At 41.7% G+C, this 22,123-nt stretch overlaps 1 protein-coding gene across 4 annotated transcripts in view; it reads left to right on the forward strand.

Moving 5' to 3' along the window:
• Positions 1–22,123, forward strand: part of LIMCH1 (LIM and calponin homology domains 1) — a 185,532-nt gene that overhangs the window by 116,058 nt on the left and 47,351 nt on the right. For 2 of the 4 annotated variants that reach the window (XM_074154367.1, XM_074154368.1), the window contains exons 6-14: positions 390–500; positions 5,045–5,240; positions 9,476–9,725; positions 10,405–10,677; positions 16,128–16,412; positions 17,701–17,952; positions 19,170–19,514; positions 20,224–20,547; positions 21,120–21,353. In XM_074154367.1, the coding sequence (XP_074010468.1) occupies positions 390–500; positions 5,045–5,240; positions 9,476–9,725; positions 10,405–10,677; positions 16,128–16,412; positions 17,701–17,952; positions 19,170–19,514; positions 20,224–20,547; positions 21,120–21,353 (2,270 nt within the window). The remainder of the gene's footprint in view (positions 1–389; positions 501–5,044; positions 5,241–9,475; positions 9,726–10,404; positions 10,678–16,127; positions 16,413–17,700; positions 17,953–19,169; positions 19,515–20,223; positions 20,548–21,119; positions 21,354–22,123) is intronic. The other 2 variants (XM_074154369.1, XM_074154370.1) reach the window with 1 other exon arrangement.

The raw sequence follows: 22,123 nt of genomic DNA on the forward strand, positions 1-22,123 counted from the left end.
ACTCTTTAAGGATTTTTTTTCCTATTGGATTTACAAACAGATATAAGTGCGTCTTCTAGACTATTTCAAATATCTCACCTAGTTTTTCTATTCAGATTTATTTTTGCTGTTTATCTTCTGGGCAGACATGACAGTTTTGGACTTTATTTTTATAAAAATACCAGGAAGGTAATGTGTTAAGTTATATACCTGTAGAACTGTTTAAATTTTGATAGTTGCCCAATGTATTTATGTTTAACCACTGTCAGACACTTCCCTTTCAATTGTGATTTGTAACAAAACCTTGTGCTGCTGTGCAGTTTAGAATAAATGAAATATGCTGAAGGGGAAGTAAATTTAACTAAGTAACTGTGTGGATGGCTTCAATTAATTCTTATTAACTTCTGCAGGTATTAGTCACCATTTATTGGCTAGGGAAAGCGGCAAACAGCTGCACGTCATATAGTGGATCAACCCTGAACCTGAAGGAGTTTGAAGGTTTGCTGGCACAAATGAGAAAGGTATCTTTTTGTTATGTTTTGGGAATGAAAATTTCATTTGAATTATTACTCCCATAAGTAACCTGTTTGTTGCTAAATATGAAAGAAGTAGGGAGATGGAGTACAAATTACTTAGTAAACCCCTACCACCTTCAAAAATGTTTCTGACTCTACCAAGCCATGAACACAACTTTGACAGCCAGCTTTGTGGTGATATCAATGATGTAGCACGTGATGTCAAACTGGGCTTTAGAACTGTCACATGGCTCTGTCATCTTCATTTCTATAGATTTTGGTTTGAATTATTTTCATTTATGACACAGAGTTTCAGCTAGAAGAGCTGAGACTCAAAAGTAGGCTGGCAGAACTCACAGCAGCAGAGTTTTCCTTCTTTAAAACATTCAGTCTCATGGGCAGCTCTTTTGTTTTTAAGTTGCAACATAAAACATCAAACCAAAGTATCTAAATAAAGCTGAAGAGTAGATTATATTTCACCAAGGGCATAGTTATGATCAATCTGTGTTTTGCCAAGTTCTGAATTCTGGCTGCAGTCATATTTGGTGGTTTATGATGGGCTGAGTTCTGTTGGAAAGGAAAACTTGTGATTGCTGTAGGGTGGTTTGGGGACTTTTGGTTGAGCGCTACAGCATGCCCTGGACCTTGACATGAGACACTTAACCTCAGTAATGGTTAACATTGATGTGCAAGCATGCATTTACTGGGGATGGAAGGGGCAAGGAGCAGGCATGTAAGAAGCTGGCAGCACCTGGTGCTAGCATTGCATGTGTTGTACATACTGCTCACGAACGTCCATGCAGATATGTTCTCCAGCCCACAGAGAGCTTCGTGCCTGCTACTCCCTCCCCATTTCATGTAATGGCCAAGTCACCACAGGCAGTAAGGTTTGGGCACCATGGGAGACTCTTTGCTCTCCTTGAGCTTTGTGCTACTGCATCAACACCAGCTGGAGTTCTTCATTCTGGGATCTCAAAGGGCCGGCACTGGATTGCTGCTGAAGTATCTGGCTGACTGACAGCAGTTCCTACACCCCAGTGTGACCAGAGAGCTTTAACTAGATGGGTAAAATCCCTCTTTGTGAGCCCAGTTCCTGTGAACAAGCAGGTGGAAATGGAGAGGAAAAGAAAACATCCTGCTTTTCTGTAGAGGTTTATTTTGGTCTTCACTTGAAATGACCTGCTCTAGTCGCTTGGGACTTTGCTACTCCTGAGTGATGTGACTGAGACCAAGCAATACAGAAATTAAGTTAATTCTTGAGTTGTTTCCAAATACAAGATGCAGTGAAGGAACACTCCCCACTCCAGAGAGTCTGAAAGGTGAAACAAAGATGGACAAAGGAGCTAACACAGAAAAATTGCCAAAGTGCAGGCTGTTAGAATGTTAGTGCTCCATGGTACCATGGTTTATTTTTTAACGTTTAATCTCACAGCATGAGGCTTCTCTTCTTCCAGGTGATGTTTACCCATCAAACTAACCATCAGAGCATTTTGGAGGTCCCATGTTGAGCCCTTTTGTGGGATGAAGCGGGCTGGGGCTGAAAGGCAGCATTCTCTGGGGAGCTGATGACCGTGGAGTGCTTGGCTGGGCAGTGCAGAGCGCTGCAGGTCGAGGACAAAAGCAAGAAGCTGGGACTTGATTTGTTGCAGATGTTGGAGCTGGAAGAGGAGTAGAGATCTCCTAAAAGCTTGAAAGCTATATATTCCTTTAATGTAAGAACAGAGCACTTTACAGTCCTGAAAAGTCTTGTTTAGGTGGTACTGTTACAAGGGCCACCGGCGACTTATTTTAAGGTCACCTCCCTACTCCTGTACCCCTGCAGTATTTCCCGTTGGCAACTGTGGGCTTGTCTGTTACTGAATTTGAAGAGGATTTGCTAGTAAAATAGAACGTGTTAATCATGCTGTGCAACACTCTGATGTCCTTTATAGCCGAGCTCAAGTGATGAAAAGACACTTTATCACATTCTCTACTGGCATTTTTTTCCACAGAATTTAATAATTAAATTGGCCATAAATTCAGTCTGGTTTAGTTCTTCTGTTATAAGTCTTCTCTGCCCTCCTTTTTTAATTAGCAAATCAAAAGACAGCTCGGATGTAAGTTGTCTCAGACTCATCTTTTTCTACTTCTCATACTGAAAGGGCTATTCATTTCTAATTTTATTCATACTACTCTGTTTTTAATTTTATTAACTCTTTGGCTATGCATTCTTCTGGACTTTTAAACTGGAAATTCCCAATGACAAAATGCCCATGGCTTTTTGATTATATTTAGTGGGTGGAACTTCCTGGAGAAATGCATCTTTTATTTGGCAATCACACTTTTATTACCGCTCAGTGACATACTGTATTTTTAACTAGCTAGTATAAAAGACGAATGTGCTGTTGTGTGTCGGGTTACGGTGTTATCAATCCCGCAGATAACCACTTTCTTTTTCCTATTGATAACATTTGGGAGATGACGTTTGCTTGGAGCAGGACAAGTACCCGTCTGTGAGACGGCGTTGGGCTGGGAGAGTGGCTTTGCCAAGGGGAAGGCTGTGAGGAACGTGTTTACAGAAATCTAGGATCCCGTCCTGGTGCCTGCCTCCTAATTCCTGGTGAGCGGCATGCAAAACTAACATCAACAGGCCTTTGAAAGTAGGGTCTGCAGAACTCATTAGTTCACAATTGGACTGTTTTCAGGCTCCGGGAGATAGCGAACGCAGGATGGGGCTTTTTGCCTGAGTTTAAGTCCCCGTAGCAGCTGAGCAGTTCTGTGTCGTTCAAATACAGTAAGTTAGGAAAATGGAAGTGTGCCTGAAGATTGAGGATAGCTGATTGATATGAAGGGATGAGGGGATTTAGGGAATTTGGAGTTTTAAAAAGATTTTTGGATCATGTCACAAACGGGATTGTGATAGGACTTTTAGATTTGTTCTTGGGTGTAACTCATGCAGATTTCAGGGAGATAGATCTTTTGTTGTCTAGTGTTCCTATCAGGATTTTAGTTCACTAGGCAGGACTGTGGAAGGAAATTACATAGGATCCAATTACTACTTTGTTAGATTAATTTTATTTGTTTTTAGAAAAAACTTTCTAAAGTTTGCAGCGAGTTACTTACTGACATTACCACAGTTTAACTTGGCCTTAGGGGACCTTTGCCGCTGCCCTTAATGTGGTATTTTGGCAGCGTAATAGTGAGTGGCACTAATTAAGCCTTCTTCCTGAAAAGTCTGCAGGACCTTGGGTCTGATCTCCCTGTCTCGCTTCGAGCCTTCCTCTTTTCCAGCACAGAAGCTTTGGTGTGTTCCTGCAGGGCTCTCCTCCCTCCATCACTTCTCCAGCAAACCTGCTTTCTTGCAGAGGTGACCTGCCATGGTGCACTGTGATGTGCTTGATTGATTTTCTCATTGGCGATATTAGTAACGGGCAAAACCTTAGCAGTCAAGGACAGTGGGAGCTGTGCTCAACATAGCCATTGTGCTCCAGCTAGTGGTAAGCAGGGGGTGCTTCTTAATTAGGAATTAATATTCAAATGCTTCTGGGGAAAAAAAAAAAAGAAAAAAAAAATCACATTCCAACCTCTTTGGGTCGCAAAATGTCAGTCTGATAATGGCACCCACATCTCTGACTTTACTTACTGTCGGGGGAGAAAAAAACAGATTTATCTTTGCATAAAAGTAGTTATTTTTGTTTTTTCTCAGCTTGTGCGATTGTAATTAATGTTAAGACGGTCTCTAAAACAAGGGATTTATTATAATGCAAGGGTGAGGATGGCTTCTATTGACCTTTTCCTCTGCTGGAGTTTCAGTGTTTTAGTATGTGCTGCTTGCACTGGAAAGAATTTATAATCACAGGGCTGTCAAAGACAACCATTGTTCTCCCTGCTCTGAACATGTGGGTCAGCTACAAGTGCTTTCATATCCCCCAGAGCCAGGAGCTGGCAAAGAGTAAAGAGCACAACTGAATTCTTCTGAGGCATCAGGAAAAGCATTTTGCATATTTTTCATTGCTGATTGCTTCAGAAAGACATCCCTCTTTCATAACAGGAATTTCTCTTCAAGGTAGAGGGAGGCTGGCGCACACTGCTTCATTATTTTGCCGAGCTGAAGCAGCAACAACAAATGCTGTCTGCTGATGTCCCGGCCAGATACAATAGATGGGCAGGGGAAGGGGGGGATCTTTTGGAAAGCAGCAGACTTAAACCTGACGCAGACACGATGTTAAAATTGTAGTGCCTTTGCCTGTGCTATGGACTATGGACGACAAGTCAAGTTTCAGGTTCCTTTCGGTTTTGATCGGTTTATTAACTTGCCTGTTGCAACTTTTTCTCAGTTGATCGTACTAATCTAATGAGCGGGGTTTCCTCTTAATCAGCATAAAATTGTGGTTTATTGCAAGCTTGCACTTTTGCTTTGAAGGGGAGAAGGGGCAGAAAAGAAGGTAACCGTTTTTGGGGGAGGAGATTTTTGGTGTTTGGGAAGATGCTTGGTTGCCTGCTGTGTAATGGATCTCACGGGTATGTCAGTGGCTTCTTTATGAAGAGGTACCTGCTGTACTTCCATGTAGGAAACGGAGGATATTGAGAGCCCGAAGCGCAGCATTCGTGACAGCGGCTATATAGACTGCTGGGACTCTGAGCGCAGCGATTCCCTCTCCCCGCCTCGCCACGGCAGAGATGATTCCTTTGACAGTCTGGACTCCTTTGGCTCCCGCTCGCAGCAGACACCATCTCCAGATGTAGTGCTCAGAGGGAGCAGTGATGGTAAGTACCTGTCACAGTGGAGCACATGCATAACACTGTGACATGGAAGCAACATTTTGGGAGCAAATGTGCCATTTGGAAGCTGGACACAGCCTCTGAATCGTGCTAATCCAGTGGGAGAACTTCTCTGTGAATGCTGATTTGTGCTGCCTGGAGTTTAGATGACTCTGCCAACAACTTGAAGTCTGTCTCAGTCAGGGTAGCGTAGCGTTGGAAAATGAGTTACATCATTCCAGTGTAATTTTATGATGGGGAGAGTGCTTTTCTGGGTTATGGTGTAAGGGGATGTTATGCAGACTCATTTTAACTTATAAACTAGGCTGGAGCAAGAAATAAAAGCGCAGGAACAAGGGAAATATTGAAGTGAATAAAGTGCTGCCTAAGTAAACCCTAGGCAGGTAGATGACGTAGAAATACCTTGGCAATGTCTGATACTTGACAGAATTTTGAAGTCTGATGTACGACATCTGACCAAATGCCTTATTTTTTTTTCATGGTATGTAGAAAATTGGGTAAATTAATAGCTCCCAGCATGAGAGCTGTGGTCATCTTTGTACACCTTTGAGTGAGGACATGCCGCTCTAGGCTTACAGAAGGGGTGCTGCTTCTCTGCCTTTCTTCTCTGATTCCCAGGGGCTTCCAGAGGCTTGCAAACACAGCGAGCTGGATGAGGAAGGATTTGCTAGGGGTTGGTGTGGAGCATGCACTTAGGTTACCTGTTGTGAGCAGGGTTCTGGTTCAGAACAAAAGGATGCTTGATTGAGGCTCCCCCTGCGCAGTTACATTCCCAATGAACAGATGAATCAGTCAGACTTCATCATCAGATGAAGTTATGTTCCACACATGAATCATTTCTACTTAGTAATGTTATTTATTTAATAAAAAAAAGGAAGGCCAGAAAGACTTTTTGGTAGAAACCAGATGTTCATACCATCATTTTGGCAGTGTGAAAGAAACTGGTGCTAATCATAACCGGACACATGAGAGATTTCCTGAGGTGATGGGGAACTCCTTAAAACTGAAAAGCTGTCACGGAGAGCTGGTATTGCAGCTGAATTACAAAAGAGCCGTGGGGAAAGCAGGGCTAAGATCTGCTCCACTGTTTTGAGTGGAATTGGGGCTGTTGCTGGTTGACCATCCAGAACCAGCTACTGGGGCTGATTCCCTGAAACAGCCTCATGCCCCCTCAGACACTGGACACCGCACAGTCTCCACATAAAAGATTTTTCTGCCTCCCCAAATGAGACAGAAGTGTGGTGTTGGCAAACAGGAACACCTCACATGTCCTAACCAAGATGTGTTGTTCCGTCCTGAGTGCTCAAGGAGTGTCCGGTGTCCCTGCCTAGTTGGAGCTGGTGGGCAGCCAGTTACATATGTCCTGTAGCTGCTTCCTATCAACTTCTGCTGTATTAGCAGATTTTAGTAAGGTTTTGTTGTTTATTTGCCACAGCTAAGACATTCTGTCTTGTCACATTCTTGAGTTCGTAACGCAGAATAAGATGCAAACATACAAAGCTTGTTCTTAAAAATTAGTCTTTAACTGTATCCAGACCCATGGTACACGTAGATGCTGTGTGCACACGTATGACTTGTCCAGATGGCCCTTTCTAGTATGTCCCATTTTCCCTGCTTGCTCCTGCCATAACTTCACAGCTGTCTCCTCCAAGAGTTGCAGGTGAGGCGTAGCTTGGCTGACCTCTTTTCTTTCGAACCTCGTCCTGTGGCCCCAGCAGGCCAGTGTTTCACTCAGCTGCATGTAGTGTCTGATAGAAATAATGTTTATGTAAAGCTGGATGGAGGAAAAGATTCTTCTTGCATTACTTCTGTCTCCGTTTAGATAGAAGCTTTACAAACTCAATAAAATGATAGCGAAATAAAACTATAATTCCTTCCACTCTCAGAAAAAAAAAAAGGATGAGTGAAGATCATTTAAGTGATCCGAAGGTGATGATTAGTTTAGGTGGAAACAGTAAGTAGTACTCCCTTCACAAATGCCATCTGTGATTAAGCTGCACTGTTTAGGAACTGCTCTGGTGTCCTATATGGACCCTGTCCCTTGGCAAAAAGGAAACAAAACCAGTGGTAGAGCAGAACAGCTTGTTTAAAACACAGGGGAGTTGCAGACTGACCTGCCCGTAGAGTTGCTCGTGTTCTCCGGAATGAATGAAATCCTCTGCTTGGCCGGCAGTTGTGCATGCATCCCTGTATGAAGGCTCTGTGCGTGTCTGGTGTATAACTGCTTGTTACGGGTTGTGGAAACTGGCTGCTGCTTCTCCTACTGGGAAATGCAGAGCAACAAAGCTAAGGTTATAAATGTAGAGCACGGCTCCATCTTCCAGTTGGTGCTTTGGCTTCAAGTGCTTTTTTTTTTTCAAATTTGAGCTGAAAATAATTTCACACATAAAATATGAATAATTAAAGAAGCTGTTTGTCTTTGAAGTACTCGACTTGGGGATGCTGGAAGGCACATCAGTAATGAGGGGGAGGAATCTGTTCTAATCCCTGTGCTACTGTGGTTATCTATTCCAGCATTTCTGTCTGCCAGTTCAAGACTGGTTTTCATGTGATACAAAAATAAACACCAGAACAAAGTCAAGAGCAAACAGAATAGCAAAGAACAGTAAGGGATCTTTTAATTTTCTTTTAGCTCCTCTGTGGCACTGCTAAGTCTAATGATGTTACAGCTCTTCAGTCCTCAGCTGTCCTCAGACACCCACGGTTCTGCGGTCGTGTCTCCACTTTTGTTTAGACATAGACTCAGGTTACCAATCATGGTCCTTGCTATCATGTGCTCTTAACCAAAATTGTTCAAGCAAAAGATTACTGTCAAAAAGTGCAACGTGATTTTTGTCTAACTAGCTCATTTCCATTGTCTTGTCTTTTCTTACTGTTCCCTTTCACTCTTCTTCATCTCCTTCCAATCAAACATTGAATAACTCAATCTGCTGCAAAAGCTCTTTGCAAATAACATTCCTAGCATATTTAGACCTCTTTTCCTCCCCTCGCTTTGAATTATCCACAAGCTACTTGTGATTTTTATGACTTCATTGTTTTCAGTTGTTCATTAGGTAGCTCAGTGAATTAGCCAGTAATTTACTAGCATGGTGAATTAGCAAGAGGACACAACCTGGGTGGCTTCCCCTCACCCTAGAGACAGGAACAGCTATTGCATAGGCAAGTGTTACAAAGGGACCAAGGGCCAGAGAGATCCAACGCTCCAAAGCTGGGAGGAAATGGTGGGAGAAATGGCTGGATGTGCTCCCTTTCATTCTTCAAACCCGAGGCTGCGGTGATGTTACACTGCTGGGAGAGAACTATTTACATAACTTCTTGGTCAGTTACTTAAAAAGGCTCATGATGGTGCAGGGAATCTCGTGAATGTCTATGAAGTGACTTCCAAAAGGGCTATGAGGGCAGTTCCATTGCAAATGGTCATTAAGGTATTTGTCCTGCCATTTGGGAGTTCTGTTTTCAAGTTGGAAAAGTCTTGCCTGAGTTTCTGTGAATATGTTTTTCTGAATGGGTTGTAAGTATCAGGAAGCTTTGTTCATTTGAACAGAATAAAGTAATCACTCAGTTCTCTTTATCTCCCATCTTATTCTATGTAACTTAATTTTTCTCACTCACCTTATTTCTTTTCTTTCCCAACAAGTATTCTTCAGTCTTTGCTGTACTGATCTAACCTCTAAATCCTGAGATCCCTTCCCTCTCTCCTTGCCCTTTTCCATCTGAGGATCAAGTCTCTCCCTCTGTTTTGCAGTGTACTGGACTGATTGACCAGGCAACTGGTGAGACTGGAGAGAGACCGTCTGAGTCTTCTGGTTTATAGCAGCTGATGCTTGCTCTTAGATTTCGATCAAAGCTGAAGCTGTCTGCATTCAAAGTGCCATTTAGTCTGTGTCTGTAGAAACACCCACAGATTCCTGTGGCCTGTGACTGAAGGCGATATTTTTCAGGGGTAGAAAATAAGGGTTGATGGAACAAACTGTTTACTGCCTGTGTAGATAATATGACTACTACCTTCAGTGACTGATTTTAAAATATAAATGCAGGTAAAAGTGGCTTCAATTTTTGGTGCTCACATGCTAAATGTAATTTTTTGTGCTCTGTAATTTTTTGTCTTCTCTGATTTATAATTTAAAAAAAAAAACAACCCCAAACAAACATAAAAAAAACCCCAAAACCTGGATGAAAGTGAAAAGAAGTGGGATTTTTTTTTTCTCCTTCCTCACTAGGGAGAGGAAGTGACTCGGAAACTGACCTGCCACACAGAAAGATGCCAGATGTGAAAAAAGATGATATGTTGGCGAGGAGGACCTCACACGGTGAACCTAAATCAGCTGTGCCTTTTAACCAGTACCTCCCGAACAAGAGTAATCAGACTTTCTATGTACCCGCTCCACTTCGGAAAAAGAAAGCTGAACGAGAAGAGTACCGAAAGAGCTGGAGCACGGCGACTTCACCACTAGGAGACAGACCTTTCAGGTAAGATCAGCCTGGCCAACTACTCCCTTCCTTAGTGATGGTGCTTTAACACTTGCCTAACTTTTGTTCTTTTCAGAAGATGTATGAAATGACTTCTGCTGTAGTAAATCTCTTGCTGAGATGGTACTGATATATTATTTTTTTGTAGCAATTGGCAAAGGTGGTTGTAGAAAAGCAATGAGTGAAAAACCATTGCCTTGATGTCATTATTGTTTACCATACAATGCAGTGTATAGCTTGCATTTGACAAGATGTTGGGTAATATAAATACCGTGGATGTTGACTCAAAACAAGAGCTGGACAAAAATGTTCTAGATGATCCATCGAAGCTCTCGAGACAGTTACTTACTGACAAATGACACTTATAAGTAACGTTTGATGTATCCAATCAAAATAGGTAATATTTTTGCTGTGTTTTTAAAAATCAATTTATTTGTATGTTATACACCAGTACCGTTTATATAGCTGTGACTGTGTTTCTGCATGCTAGTTTTGTCAACTGATATTTCACTTTTGATATGGCCTAAGAAGCAACTTCCATTAAAGAGCATAATTATCTTCCTGGATCATTCATCAGAATATCCTTCGGCACCTTGATATCAACAAAATGTGCTTCTAATAAATAAGTGTATATGTTTCAGGCGTGACATACCTTAAACTACCTTGTATAATTCAATAGCAAACCCCACCCAGAAACCATAGAAGAAGAACAGAATGAAACATCAGGACTGTGTGAGAAGGAGAAGGTGGGTTCCATGGCTCCTGAGGAAAGCTCCCTTGAAAATCAAGTGGTTTTGAATCAAAAAAAAGGAAACTCCGTAGACCAGTCTCCTTCATGTAGTGCAAAAGAAATACCAGCACCCAAGGGGAAAGACACAGAAGAGATCAGAAAGTTAAGAAGACTCGAACAAGCTGGCATTAAGGTCATGTCAGCAGCCCAGCGCTATGGCAGGTTAGCCCAACGGTGTGGGAAATGGTGCACGCTTCACATTTCTAGGATAGTCTGAAGTGTGGGTTTCCTCAATCCGCTGTGATTTCACTTCTCCTAACAAAAATCCGGTCCGCTAAGCACTCACCATTGCTAGTGAAGGTCTTGGTCTGAAAAGGCGTGTGATGTGGCAGCTGTGGATTGCAGAGTTGTATGATGCTAACTGCATTTGTGTGGAGAAATTGCATCGTCTTACAGCATCGTGTAAACAAACTCCAAGAAAAGTTCTACACAGACTACTTGTCACCTTCCACCTAAAGCTTTCTTTCATTTAATAAAAAATACATATAAATGTACATTAAAAGAGCCTTGTTTAGACAAAAGTTTCAGAAACTCACTTTACTTGTTGGCGGTGGGATGGTTTAGTTTACTGCACCACGCTTTTTATGTGGTTAATATTTTTAGCTGTGTTAATAACCGATGCATTTATTTTTAATGGCAGGAAGTATAAAAGTGCAGTGCTTGTTAACACATGTACCAGTTAAAGCATGGAGGCATAGTTCAGCAATCGTAATTTGACTGACTTTGGCATGGAGTATCAGTAGTTATTCACTTACTACCTGTGTGTTATTTATTTTTGGATGTTGCTCAATTTGGTTATTTCCTGTTCTTTAACTCAAGAGCTGAATGATGGCTAGGCTCACTGCCCACGCCTTTCCATCATCTGATATTGGATCCTCATGAAAAATCTCTCTTTCTCATGGGGATGGCCCAAAAAGCAGAGTTTTAACCAACACGTCAGAAGACTAGGCTCTAATAAATGATCAAAATGGCTTGGCTAAAGGCTAAGTGTCCCAGTGTCCTCCCATCTAAAACATTTTATTTTGGATTGCGGAGCGAAATCCTGACAGTGAGTACTTTAGCAGATGCTGGTTTACAGTCTGGGCTATGAAGTGTGGTAGTAAAAAGTACAGCTTGCACGTGATACAGTCTGTTTATCGGTACGGGGAAGCTTGTCTGTGGCCATACGTGGATGTGCCATATGCAGTTAAAACAGTCACAGTATATATGCTGCCATATGTCCTCTTTTCAGGTTTGCTTCACTGTTGTCAATCTGTAATGAACCAGTGTTTTTGTGTGGTCATGGGATGCTTTTTAACAAAGCCAAATACTAACGAAGAGGAACTATCAGTCATAAATTAGTCCTTCAGGCTGAGTTAGTTTGCTAGTTGATCAGGAACCCATAAACCAGTAGGATACTACCAGTTCTAATTTGATACTAATCCTGTTCTGAGTCCGAGGCTGTAGCAGTAACATTAGTAATGTAGTAATATGTAGTAAAATGTAGTAATAGTTTGTGTTTAGCAGTGCTGTGCACAACAAATAGCACTGTTTGCATTTGCATTTGGAGAATGCTCACCATGTTATCTGAGGGTTCCTTTTCCAACCTTGTGCTTGATCTGCTGGATTGATCTCCATGAAAGAAACACACGTGAATCAAATGTGTGGTTCTGTGGCATGAAATCCTTTCCTTGGGCAATCTATTGTCCTGACAGGGCTGAAGGAGAAGGGAACATAAATAACAAGCCATTTTCCCCCCCTTGCTCTCAGCAGAAGCAACTCCTGGAATTTGGCTGCTGGAAGAAGGAGGTGCTGCTGGTTTTCTGCCCCAGCTGAGGGTCAAAGAGCAGAGCTTTGTAGCCCAAGTTTCACCCTAGTGAAGTAGGACCCTGCTGCTTGGCATTGTAGGAAGATCCAGCAGAGAAGGCACTTGGGTCAGAGGTCTGTAAGGAAAATTATTTGTATGTGTAAGTGGAAGAATAGTGGATGAGGAGAAGGGAATAGTTCAGTAGTGACACTTCAGGATACAGGGGAGCATTTGCTAATCTCTCTTAATGTCTCATTCTCATTCCCTATTCTTTGAACCTCTTGACTTTCTCTCTCTTCCTCTCCACATCAAATTCAAGTTTCTGTGCACTAATGGCATTGAGCAGTTCTCAGTCCCTCTTTTTTCTGTATTCTGATTTTATTTTTTTTCTTTTGCCCCTCTTACCCCTCATCTTTCTATGGTGCTAGCCCCTTTTTTTCACCTGAGGTTATCGGTTGTCTTCCACTTGCTCTGAGTTGTTTACAGGCTGTTTCCTCTCAACATTTTTACCTCTGGAGGACACCCACTGTGACTTTGAGTTCTACAAGGCATCTAATTGTTCCTAAAGCTGAAACTCAGTTGGAGACCTTTCTGGGTCCAGCACAGGAAGGATTTGAACTTGTATGCAAATGCATCTTTTGCTTGGAATCTAAGTACTTACCTCCATTGCTGTAACATGTTCTAGGAAAGGACTTCATTGAACTAGATGCTATACAAATGCATGCCAGAAAGCATTGCACCTTCCCAAAGGAGTGTATTGTGTCTTTATAGCATGTTACTTTATTGATATGTGATCCTGCTTGCTTGCTTGTTGTCTGCATCTGTCTTTTATTTACACTATTGTATCTGAAAGATAATAATATTGTTCATGGAGACTCCCTAATAAAAGGAGGAGAATTAAGTCTGTTCTAATAAGTGACAGAGAGGGGGAGGGTAAGAGAGAGATGTGAGCAAATGAAGAATTCTTGGCATGTTCATTGCAAAAAGGGACATAGACTCTTATCTTGACAGTGCATAAGTATGCAAAACCCTTTCATTGTTCTGAAATGCAATAGAAGGATCCACCAACCTGTACGAGACTATGCTTCAAGAGTGGAAACACTCATGATCTGACACTTCAGAAGCACCTACTATACCAGCATGGACCTGTGTGGTGTTTCTGGAAAGGCTGGGGCTGGTTATACAGGAGCAATTTACAAATATCCAGGGAATTCTGGTCCATTGCAAGCTTGAAATCTACAGTCTTCATTATCTCTATAGTGAAGTGGCCTTAAAAGGTACTTTTCATACAGTCACAAACTGATTCAGGAGACCCCAAAATGTCACAGCTAGTCTCTGATTCCTTTAAAAACAAAATGTAAATGAATGGAAAATATTCTTAACCTAGAAACTGATAGCTGAAGTGTAGGTAAATACTAAAAGCTGTAAGTTCTTCAGTTATTCATTACAATGACTCATAGTTATTCTTTTGAATATTATAACTCTCTATTTTTTGTTGCCAAAACCACCCTTCTCAGAAATGCTACATTTGATATTCTCAAACTTCAGTAGCAGCGGCACACCTGAGACTGAAAAATCCAGCAGTTTTTACTGAATAATCATTTCGTTATACATAGCTCTTAAAAACTAAAAGCATAAAACAATATTCCCAACCTAACTCATCTTAGTTACTTCTTAGATGAAAATCATTATAAAAAAGATTTAATGCAGTATTATGGGATCTTCTTTATTTACAGGGTTCTGAAAATTATTTCCAAATTGTTAGATTTCAAAAAAGGGTAATGGTACCAGTAGTAAAGTCCGATTAAAAAAATGAAGTTAATCATATGTACCCTGGCTTATTTGAGAGAACAAGTTCCAGTGTGTATGACTTGTAGATAATGTTTTAGGCACAAAGGAAAACAGTTAAGACACTGCATATCTACTTAGGATCAGTATATTTTTCTCTAAAGTTTTCAAATTCTTGTACTGGGGAAACAAAAGATCTCTTTGGAAACCATCAATGGAAAATTGGACTCTTTCCCTGGTCATCTTGAACTTACTGTATTGCAGGTTTACAAAGCAAATTGGATTTGGGCAAATTACACTAGTGTATTGACAACCTGTGATTTAGAACTGAGCGATGCAATATGCCTGTTCAGTGGTGAAATTTGAACCTGAGGATGACCTTGTAGGCCTGTTGATTTTGGTGTGTACAAGAGACAACATCCTTAGTAAACTTCTTACCATATTATTTTAGGGAAGAAAGAGTAGAAATTGTTGCTATGAGTGGAAGCTAAGGGATAGGACAGTACTTGCTGATGGAGGGTTGGAAAGGTGGAGGCACTGCAAAGCATACGCAGCAGCTTAGAGGGTTTGTTCCAGCTGTTTGTGAAGCTGTTGTGAGCAGAGGGATGCTTGTGAGCATCTGCCAGTGCTGTCGGTTGCCTTAAATGAAATCTTCATCCTTCAGAGAGATCTAAGGAAGAAGTTGCCTTTGGCTAATTTGAGAGTGTGCTCTCCACATGGCTAGGGGAAGGGGTCCTGTGCGTTGTAGTGTAACAAGGCGAAGGCAGGTGGTTTCGTCTTGCTCCTCTGTCCTCCGAGGCCTGAGCTGGGCTGACCTGTCAGGGATGGTTTATGGCTTCCCCGTAACTTTCTCCAACAACTTTGTTTGAGCGGTACTTTGAAAGGGCAGTAAAATTTGTAAGATGAGTGCTGTATATAGTGAGCTTGCAGGGCTTTTTAAAGCCTTTTGCTGTTTTTAAAAAGCAGCTAATTATAGCACTACTGTTTTCTTAAGTAGAAGAGAACCTCAAAGCAACCTCTGAGCTGTTTAGATTTGCTTTCTTAATGTCACTGTTTAATCCTTTGTGATGCCTCCTTTTTCCCCTCTGTGTAGCAAGGTGTGCTATATGAAAGAGGAAATGCAAGGTATTTGCATCCTACAAAAATACTGCATGGAACAGTCTACTACTTGATATCCAGCTTTCTAAAATACCAATAAATACAGTTTGATTTTTAAATGGGAGAGTCGCATAGCTCTTGCCAGCTGTCTTTTCAGTGGGCTTAAGAGTATTGACTGTTACAAGTTAAAATAAGCTTAATTGTTCTAGGTACCAGCTGTCAAGGGTCTTTATTGTTGTAATCTTCAGTAACAACAAGTCTGTGTTGGTATCAGTCTTGTTTCTGACCAAGGCAGGTGGCAGTGTGTTCCAGCACACCAGTACCATTGGCCGAACTGGTGCTGTTGTCGTAGCTGCTGTGTGTCAGCATTGGCAGAGAGGGCTTGTGCTGGGGGAAAGGGAAGGTTAGTTAGGGAAAGAATCAAACATGGATGTGTGTGAGAGGGAAAGCAGATAAGAATATTAGGGCAAACACCCTCAGTGATTACTCAGGTCTTAAAAAAAAAAAAAAAAAAAAAAAAAAGAGCCATTGAGAAGAAAAAGTGCCAAATATCTGGTATTTCAGGATTCAGCAATGTTGGCCAGGGATCAGGTATTTGCATCAAATCTCTTTCTTTGTTTGAAGTGTTCAAGAAGTTTAATACTGCCATTTACAGAACTACATTCACTGCATGTAGTATGTTAAACTGGTTCTTACTGGTTCTTCTGCCTATGGCTAAAACAAGTGAAAATCCAATATGCTGGTTTTCTGTGTGAAGTCCTTGTGGATTTGTTACTTGTATATGATAAGTTTTATTTATAACAAGGCTTTGGCTAATCTAACAGCAGCCTGGAGCATATTTGGTTAACTGTGCTTGTTTTATGACCTCGAGATGAGCGCTGCCATTGCCCCCTCCTGCCCTGGTGCATCAAGAGCTTTATTTAATTTTGCTCTGTGTCAGTAAAAAGCCAATGTGTGAAGACAGCACTCCAGACATCATCCTTCGCAAGGACAACCCCTTCATGACACATTATCAAGGGAAGGATTCTGGTTCGGAAGATGAAGCAGCCAGCAGAGTTCCTGATTTAGAAAAGGATGACTTTGCCACCCGGAGAGCCAGAATGAATCAACCCAAACATATAGTTCCTTTTAACTCCTTTTTGATCGGACCCTATACAAGTAAAGATAAAGGTAAACCGGAAGATGTTAAAAAGCCATTGCAGACGGAAAAGCGGGAACATGCAAGGTGTGCATTCATGGTCTTTTTCTTTCTATTACAATGCTTAATTTCACGTGGCTTATTGCTGTGTAGGACTAAAGCTGTCTTGCCTACAAAAAACTTTCAGGGTAAAGTAGATGAAAATGCTTATGATAAAAGTGAACAGGGGGAAAAAAAAAGAGATATGTAGATTACCAGCTGTAATTTTTTTGTTAGACTATCAGGACCAGGAGCTTAAATTGGCTGTGAGTGTAAATAACGTGAAGACTAGACACTTTTGTTATCTACACTCATAAGACAGCTCATGAGTGTGAGTAGTGGAGAATAAACTTAGAAGGTATGTTTTTCATCTCGACTCTTTTGCTGAGCATTTTTGGTGCATATTTTTGGATGCATTTGTTTCATCTAATGCCCTTTTAATACCCAGCATAAAACATGGACTCAGATAAGTCTTTAGTTAAGACACTGAATACATATGCCTGCTATATTGCAACAAATTGTGTTGCACACAGTCCTAATATTTCTTACACAGCATTGTTTTGGGAAATGGAGCATGAGTTATAAAGTTTCAGCCTGGAAAATCTCTTCTTTCTTCAGTTCAGTGATACAGACCTTTAAGAACGTGCTGAACATAAGTGTCTGCAAGGCATAGACCTTCTTCATGAAACAAGTCTATTTGTTTTGTTTGTGCAAGGAGAAGTGATCCTAGATAAAAACACTATAATACACGTTACAGTGGTCCTTGACTGTAATAACTGATACTTTCAGAAGACTTCTCTTAATATCTAGTAGCTCTTTTCAATAATGCAAAATGTGCCTTTCGGCTACTGGTAATTTGATTATATTAACATTTTCTAATGACTAGTTTGGCAGGGCATCTGAGGAGCACATAACCAAATTTTAAAATTCTAATGCTATTGACATGACTCTAAGATCAAAGAAATTCTGCAGTGTGTTTGAAAGCAAAATTTCAATTCACTTTGCTAATAACATGAAAATGAGATATTTGTAACTATTTAAGAGAAAGCTTATTGTGAAAATGCTTAATACAGTAATAACAAAGATTTTTATTGCTTGAGCTAGGAATAGGAGTCATGCGATGAAGTGGTCTCAATAGTGCATGAGCAGGGTAGCATAGATGAGGGGTTTCAACTTCAAATGATTCATTCTGTGTTACTTCCTAAAATTAATGTAAAACTAATCTTATAAATTCCGTTTTATCTTCTTGTGCTCTGAACCTCTTCTATTGACAACGATTTATCATTGCTCGCTTGAAAAATCTTTTCTTGCTGAACTGGAATGTGCATTAAATTAGAAGAAGACGGGTGCACATGGTATCAGCAAGGGAAATAGTGACAAGCAAGGAGAACCCACTTCTGCAAAGTGAGAAGACTGAGTCAGAGAAGGAACAGCAGGTGAAAGTGCCTGATACTGAGAGAGATGATTTGGCTAAGCAGAAATCTCAAAGTACCCTTCCTGAGCTACAAGATGTGGCTTTTGTGAATGCCTCTATAACAAAAGCAGATCTGGAGACCTGGAAAAGATTGAAACTGTCAGGGGAGCCCAGGTACGGTTTCTGCCTGTGGACACGATTGCCACCCTAAGGAGCATGTTTAGAATGTCATGATCCACTGTGTGTGCGTGGGGTTTTAAACTTGAAGAATGCTTTGATGACAACCAGTCCTTACCTATTCAAATTTTCAGGAGTCCAAAATCTGTACAGGGGTGCTGTCTATCATGAAATGAAAGTGTGTCCATCATTTAAAGCACTGTAGTAGTTTCACAGTTGCTCCCCTGGTGGACACTTCATGTCACATCAGAAAGGACTCATCTTGTGGATCAATCTGGTTTGAAGCTGCTCTGAGTTGAGTGGTGCAAAGGTCCATGTGGCACCACTAACTCATGAGCACTGTGCTGCTGCTAAACAAGCTATCTTCAGGGCTTGGGGCGTTATACTTTGGGGGTATGAAGTGAGGATCAGCATCTCTTTGCATGAATGTGGCTATGCTGCTTTGGAGACCGGAGCTAATATATCTGCATGGCATCATACTCTAGTGCTGAGTAAATACACCAGCACTGTTTGTCAGTGCAGCAGGGGTTTCTAAGTTATTCTAAGCTTTTTCCCTATAGAGATGGACTGTAACATATGCAGGTGATTTGTGACTCCAGTAGGAAAGGATAACAACTCCTAGCCTTCCTGTTTAGGTGCATACCATTTTCCAATTAAAGGTAGCCATCTATTCAGGCATTCTTCTGGCAACATGGTTAGTGTATGGAATTTTAGTTGTAATACAAACCATCAAAATTCAATTATTCTCTCATCTCAAAGATATTAGGAGTCTCTTCATTGCTTTTGAGGCAATTTATTAGAATCAAGATTCAGTCCCCTTGGTTTAGGATAAGTGAATTGCCCTTGCTAGTGCTCTCATGCCACTGGAGGCCCCCCATGATGAGGTGGGTGTGCTGGTGCCTGCGCAGTCCTATGTAATGCCTGGCCTAGGTCTACGTGAGCAGATAAGGGAGCTATGGCTTTATTAGGGTGAAGAACTGAGTCTGGAATGGGCCGTATGCTACATTTCTTCCCCTAAAGAAGAGCTCCCACGGATGTGATCCCAGAGGTTCCCCAACAGGTCTGCAGTATCTTCAGCCTCAGTGTGCCATAGTTGTTAGTACCTGTGTCCATGGATTTTAAAATAAAACCCCTTCTAAACCTTAGGAACGTTTAATTTGCTTTATTCTGGGGTCTCATGTTGGGGGGATTCTTTTATTCCTCATTCTGACCAGTGAAGAAGATTCCAAATGTCCCAGTGACACACTGCCACCAGCTGAAATCACAGTGAAGGCAGCAGCCCATGATGATTTTGCTGTCCGCAGAGCAAGAGCAAACAAAAAGACTGGTAGCCCCAAGCAGAAGTTTGTGCATTTTGGGCCAGTAACTGAGATTGATCAACAGAAATGGGACAAGCTCGTTGTTGGCAGAGTTTCATCGAAGAGTGGAACAGAAAAGGAAAACAAGAAAGAGGGTGTGGAAAGTCACTCTGGCGTTGAGACCTCTCCTTCAACCGCTGTTGACAGTCTGGGGTTTGCTGAACACAGCGATGAAATATCTAAGCCACAGAATGAGTCCAGGTATTTGGTGTGGCTTAGGAAGCACTGCTGAGCTGGAAATGAGACCTGTTCTTGCCAGATGCTGATCTGCATGGGGGTGGACTGCTGCCTAGACCTAAGAGCTGTTTAGGCGCACGGCCGTGTTCAGAAGTCATCTGACGCCTTCACAGTCTCTTAACATATTTAGGGTTACACAAAACAACGCTGTGCAAAGCTCTTCTTAGAGCTTGCCTCAAAATTTCTGATGGGCAGTGGAATCACTGGTATCTCAGAGTCTGAGCTGTCGTTCAAGCTTTTTCTGCTTCTTGAATTCCAGCAGCTTTGCTCTGCCTGCTTTTAGCACATTAGGAATTTGTTGTTCAGCTTGCTGGCCTTACTGATGTTCAAAAAATGCTTTCTTCAGACCTAATGGATTTACTTTCTTTTTGAAGATGCAGTGCTGAAACCAGGGTGTATTTGGTGCTCTGTGTTTCTGGCATTTATCTGGAGGAGAATTACAGCTCTGGGAAGTTAACATATTAACAGAGCTTACATTTCTTTGGCTTGTCCTTAATTGCTTAGTCTGTGGCTGTAGCAACAATTTTTAATGAATGCTTTTAGCAAGCAGTTCATTCAGTCAAGTTTGTGTGTTCATAAAACATTTGCGAACTGAGTTGGAGGACTCCTCTTCTTACCTTTCATTTGACCTGAGAATGTTCTATCTCACCCCTCTTCTCAATCTCGTCGCTAGTGAGGTAACCAAGTCAGGTACAGATGACTCTTGCAGGAGAAAGCCATCACCTGTCCCCGCTTTTGGCATTGTCTCTGAGAAACAAACCCCGCGTGGTTTGAAGAAACAGAAAGAAAGCACCAAGGAAGAATGTGATGGGCATTTACCAGATGTTGAGAGAGATGATATGTTGGTTAGAAGGATGGGAACTTTTCAGAGGCGTACTACTAGCCCCGTTCCCATACATTGTCCTCCTCTGTCAGTAGCTCCTCATCTGCTGCAGCAGCGGCAAGGGGAGGCAGTAGCTCGTGAGAAGGATTTGAAGACTCCACGGGAAGCTGAAAGGTCAGAGAACAGAAGCAGATCCCTCTGAGCTTCATGCCTGGTTTGTGTGTGGTGTTAGCTTGGATCAGTCAGCAGTGTTGTTCCGTTCTTCACACGGCCTTTAAAGATGTGTTTTACTCATTCATCATGGCATGTGTTCTGTTTCATGAAATTACTTACAAGAATGTATCCTATGAACACAAAACAGTCTGTTTTCTTTCATAATATTTAAGTACTTCAGTTGTTAAGTGTTGTTCAGCTTGAAAACAGTCTTTCATCTTTTGGGGGGATTTCTGTTGCAATCTGTGGTGCTTTGTCCAGACTTTTATGCCAGCTTCCAAGTGAATAATGCCTCGCATACGTTTTTTTTTATGCAATCCCTGACTTCTAACATATCACCTACATAAGTGTGGCGTTCAAGATAGTTTCCTCTTGCTCTCAATCCCTGCGCTGTAGCTACAGATGCCTAGTTGTCCATCACTCTGCAGCTGTGTTTTGAGTAACAGTACCCCACGTTGCCTGAGCAGCCACTTGCCTTTGGGCTGCACAAGTGAGCGTTATCATGGAATAGTGTCACTTGTCTCTCTGAGCAGTACTGTCACACGAGAAGAGAGCCAAGAACAGCTTGAAATCCCTCAGCAGCAGAGCGGTGGAACAGAAAACAAAGTGAAATTTCCAGACCCACAAAGAGATGACATGTTGGCCAGAAGAACTGGAGCTTTCCTAAAACAGCCTGGGCCCAGTGTTAAGCAGTTCCTTCCCATGCCATTTTCAAAGCAGCAGGATAAGCAGGGCACAGCTAGAGAACTTGAGAAGAAAACTACGAGGTAAGAAAGTTGTGCTTATCTCTTTGCAACTGGCCCTGTGGGCTGTTTGTCAAGATCTCTTGATCTGGAAGAGTTGCCGTTGGCCCAGCAGCAGTTTCTTCTGTACTTTTCCTCAATTCTGTGCCAACTCTTTCTGCTCAGAAGGTGGCAATGCAGGGTTTCTGGCCCTTTTGGTAGAGCCCTGTAAAGACTCAGAGCAGAGCTCTACCAGATGCAAAATTCTAATAGCATGAGGAAATGGTTATGCATAGCAAGATTGTATTATATTCGCAGAGGTTTCTCGTTAAATATGAGCTCATCATTACGAATGTTTCCAGCTAGAAATAGAGGTGCTGGGTAATGGTAGGTTAGATGCTTGTCTATGGCTTATCTGGTGCCAGTGACTTCCAAACAGGAAATCTGGAGATCCTGAGATCCTTCCTGATGATGCTCGGTGCCTTTCTAAGCACCTTTCTTCTGGTGCATGAGGCATCTGGGGAAGCCTTTGAACAGTTATCGTTGGCTGGTTGAGCCACACGCAAGTGGGAGTGGAAAGGTTCTTACTCATCAACCTCTTCAAAGTACATGAGGAGAAGGATAAGCATGTGCCAGATGAAAAACCAGTGTACAGCTCAGCCAAGAGAAGAAAAACTGTCATCTGCCATAAAACCAAACAGTGGTTTGGTACTGAGAAGACCTTTATTTAAATAACTTAGAATATCTACTTAATGCTTTAATCTTTGGCGATATCCAGGACAGTTTGTGTTTCTGACTTAGAGGAATGGAAGTAC

This window comes from Numenius arquata, chromosome 10, assembly GCF_964106895.1.
Source record: "Numenius arquata chromosome 10, bNumArq3.hap1.1, whole genome shotgun sequence".
Classification (NCBI taxonomy): domain Eukaryota; kingdom Metazoa; phylum Chordata; class Aves; order Charadriiformes; family Scolopacidae; genus Numenius; species Numenius arquata.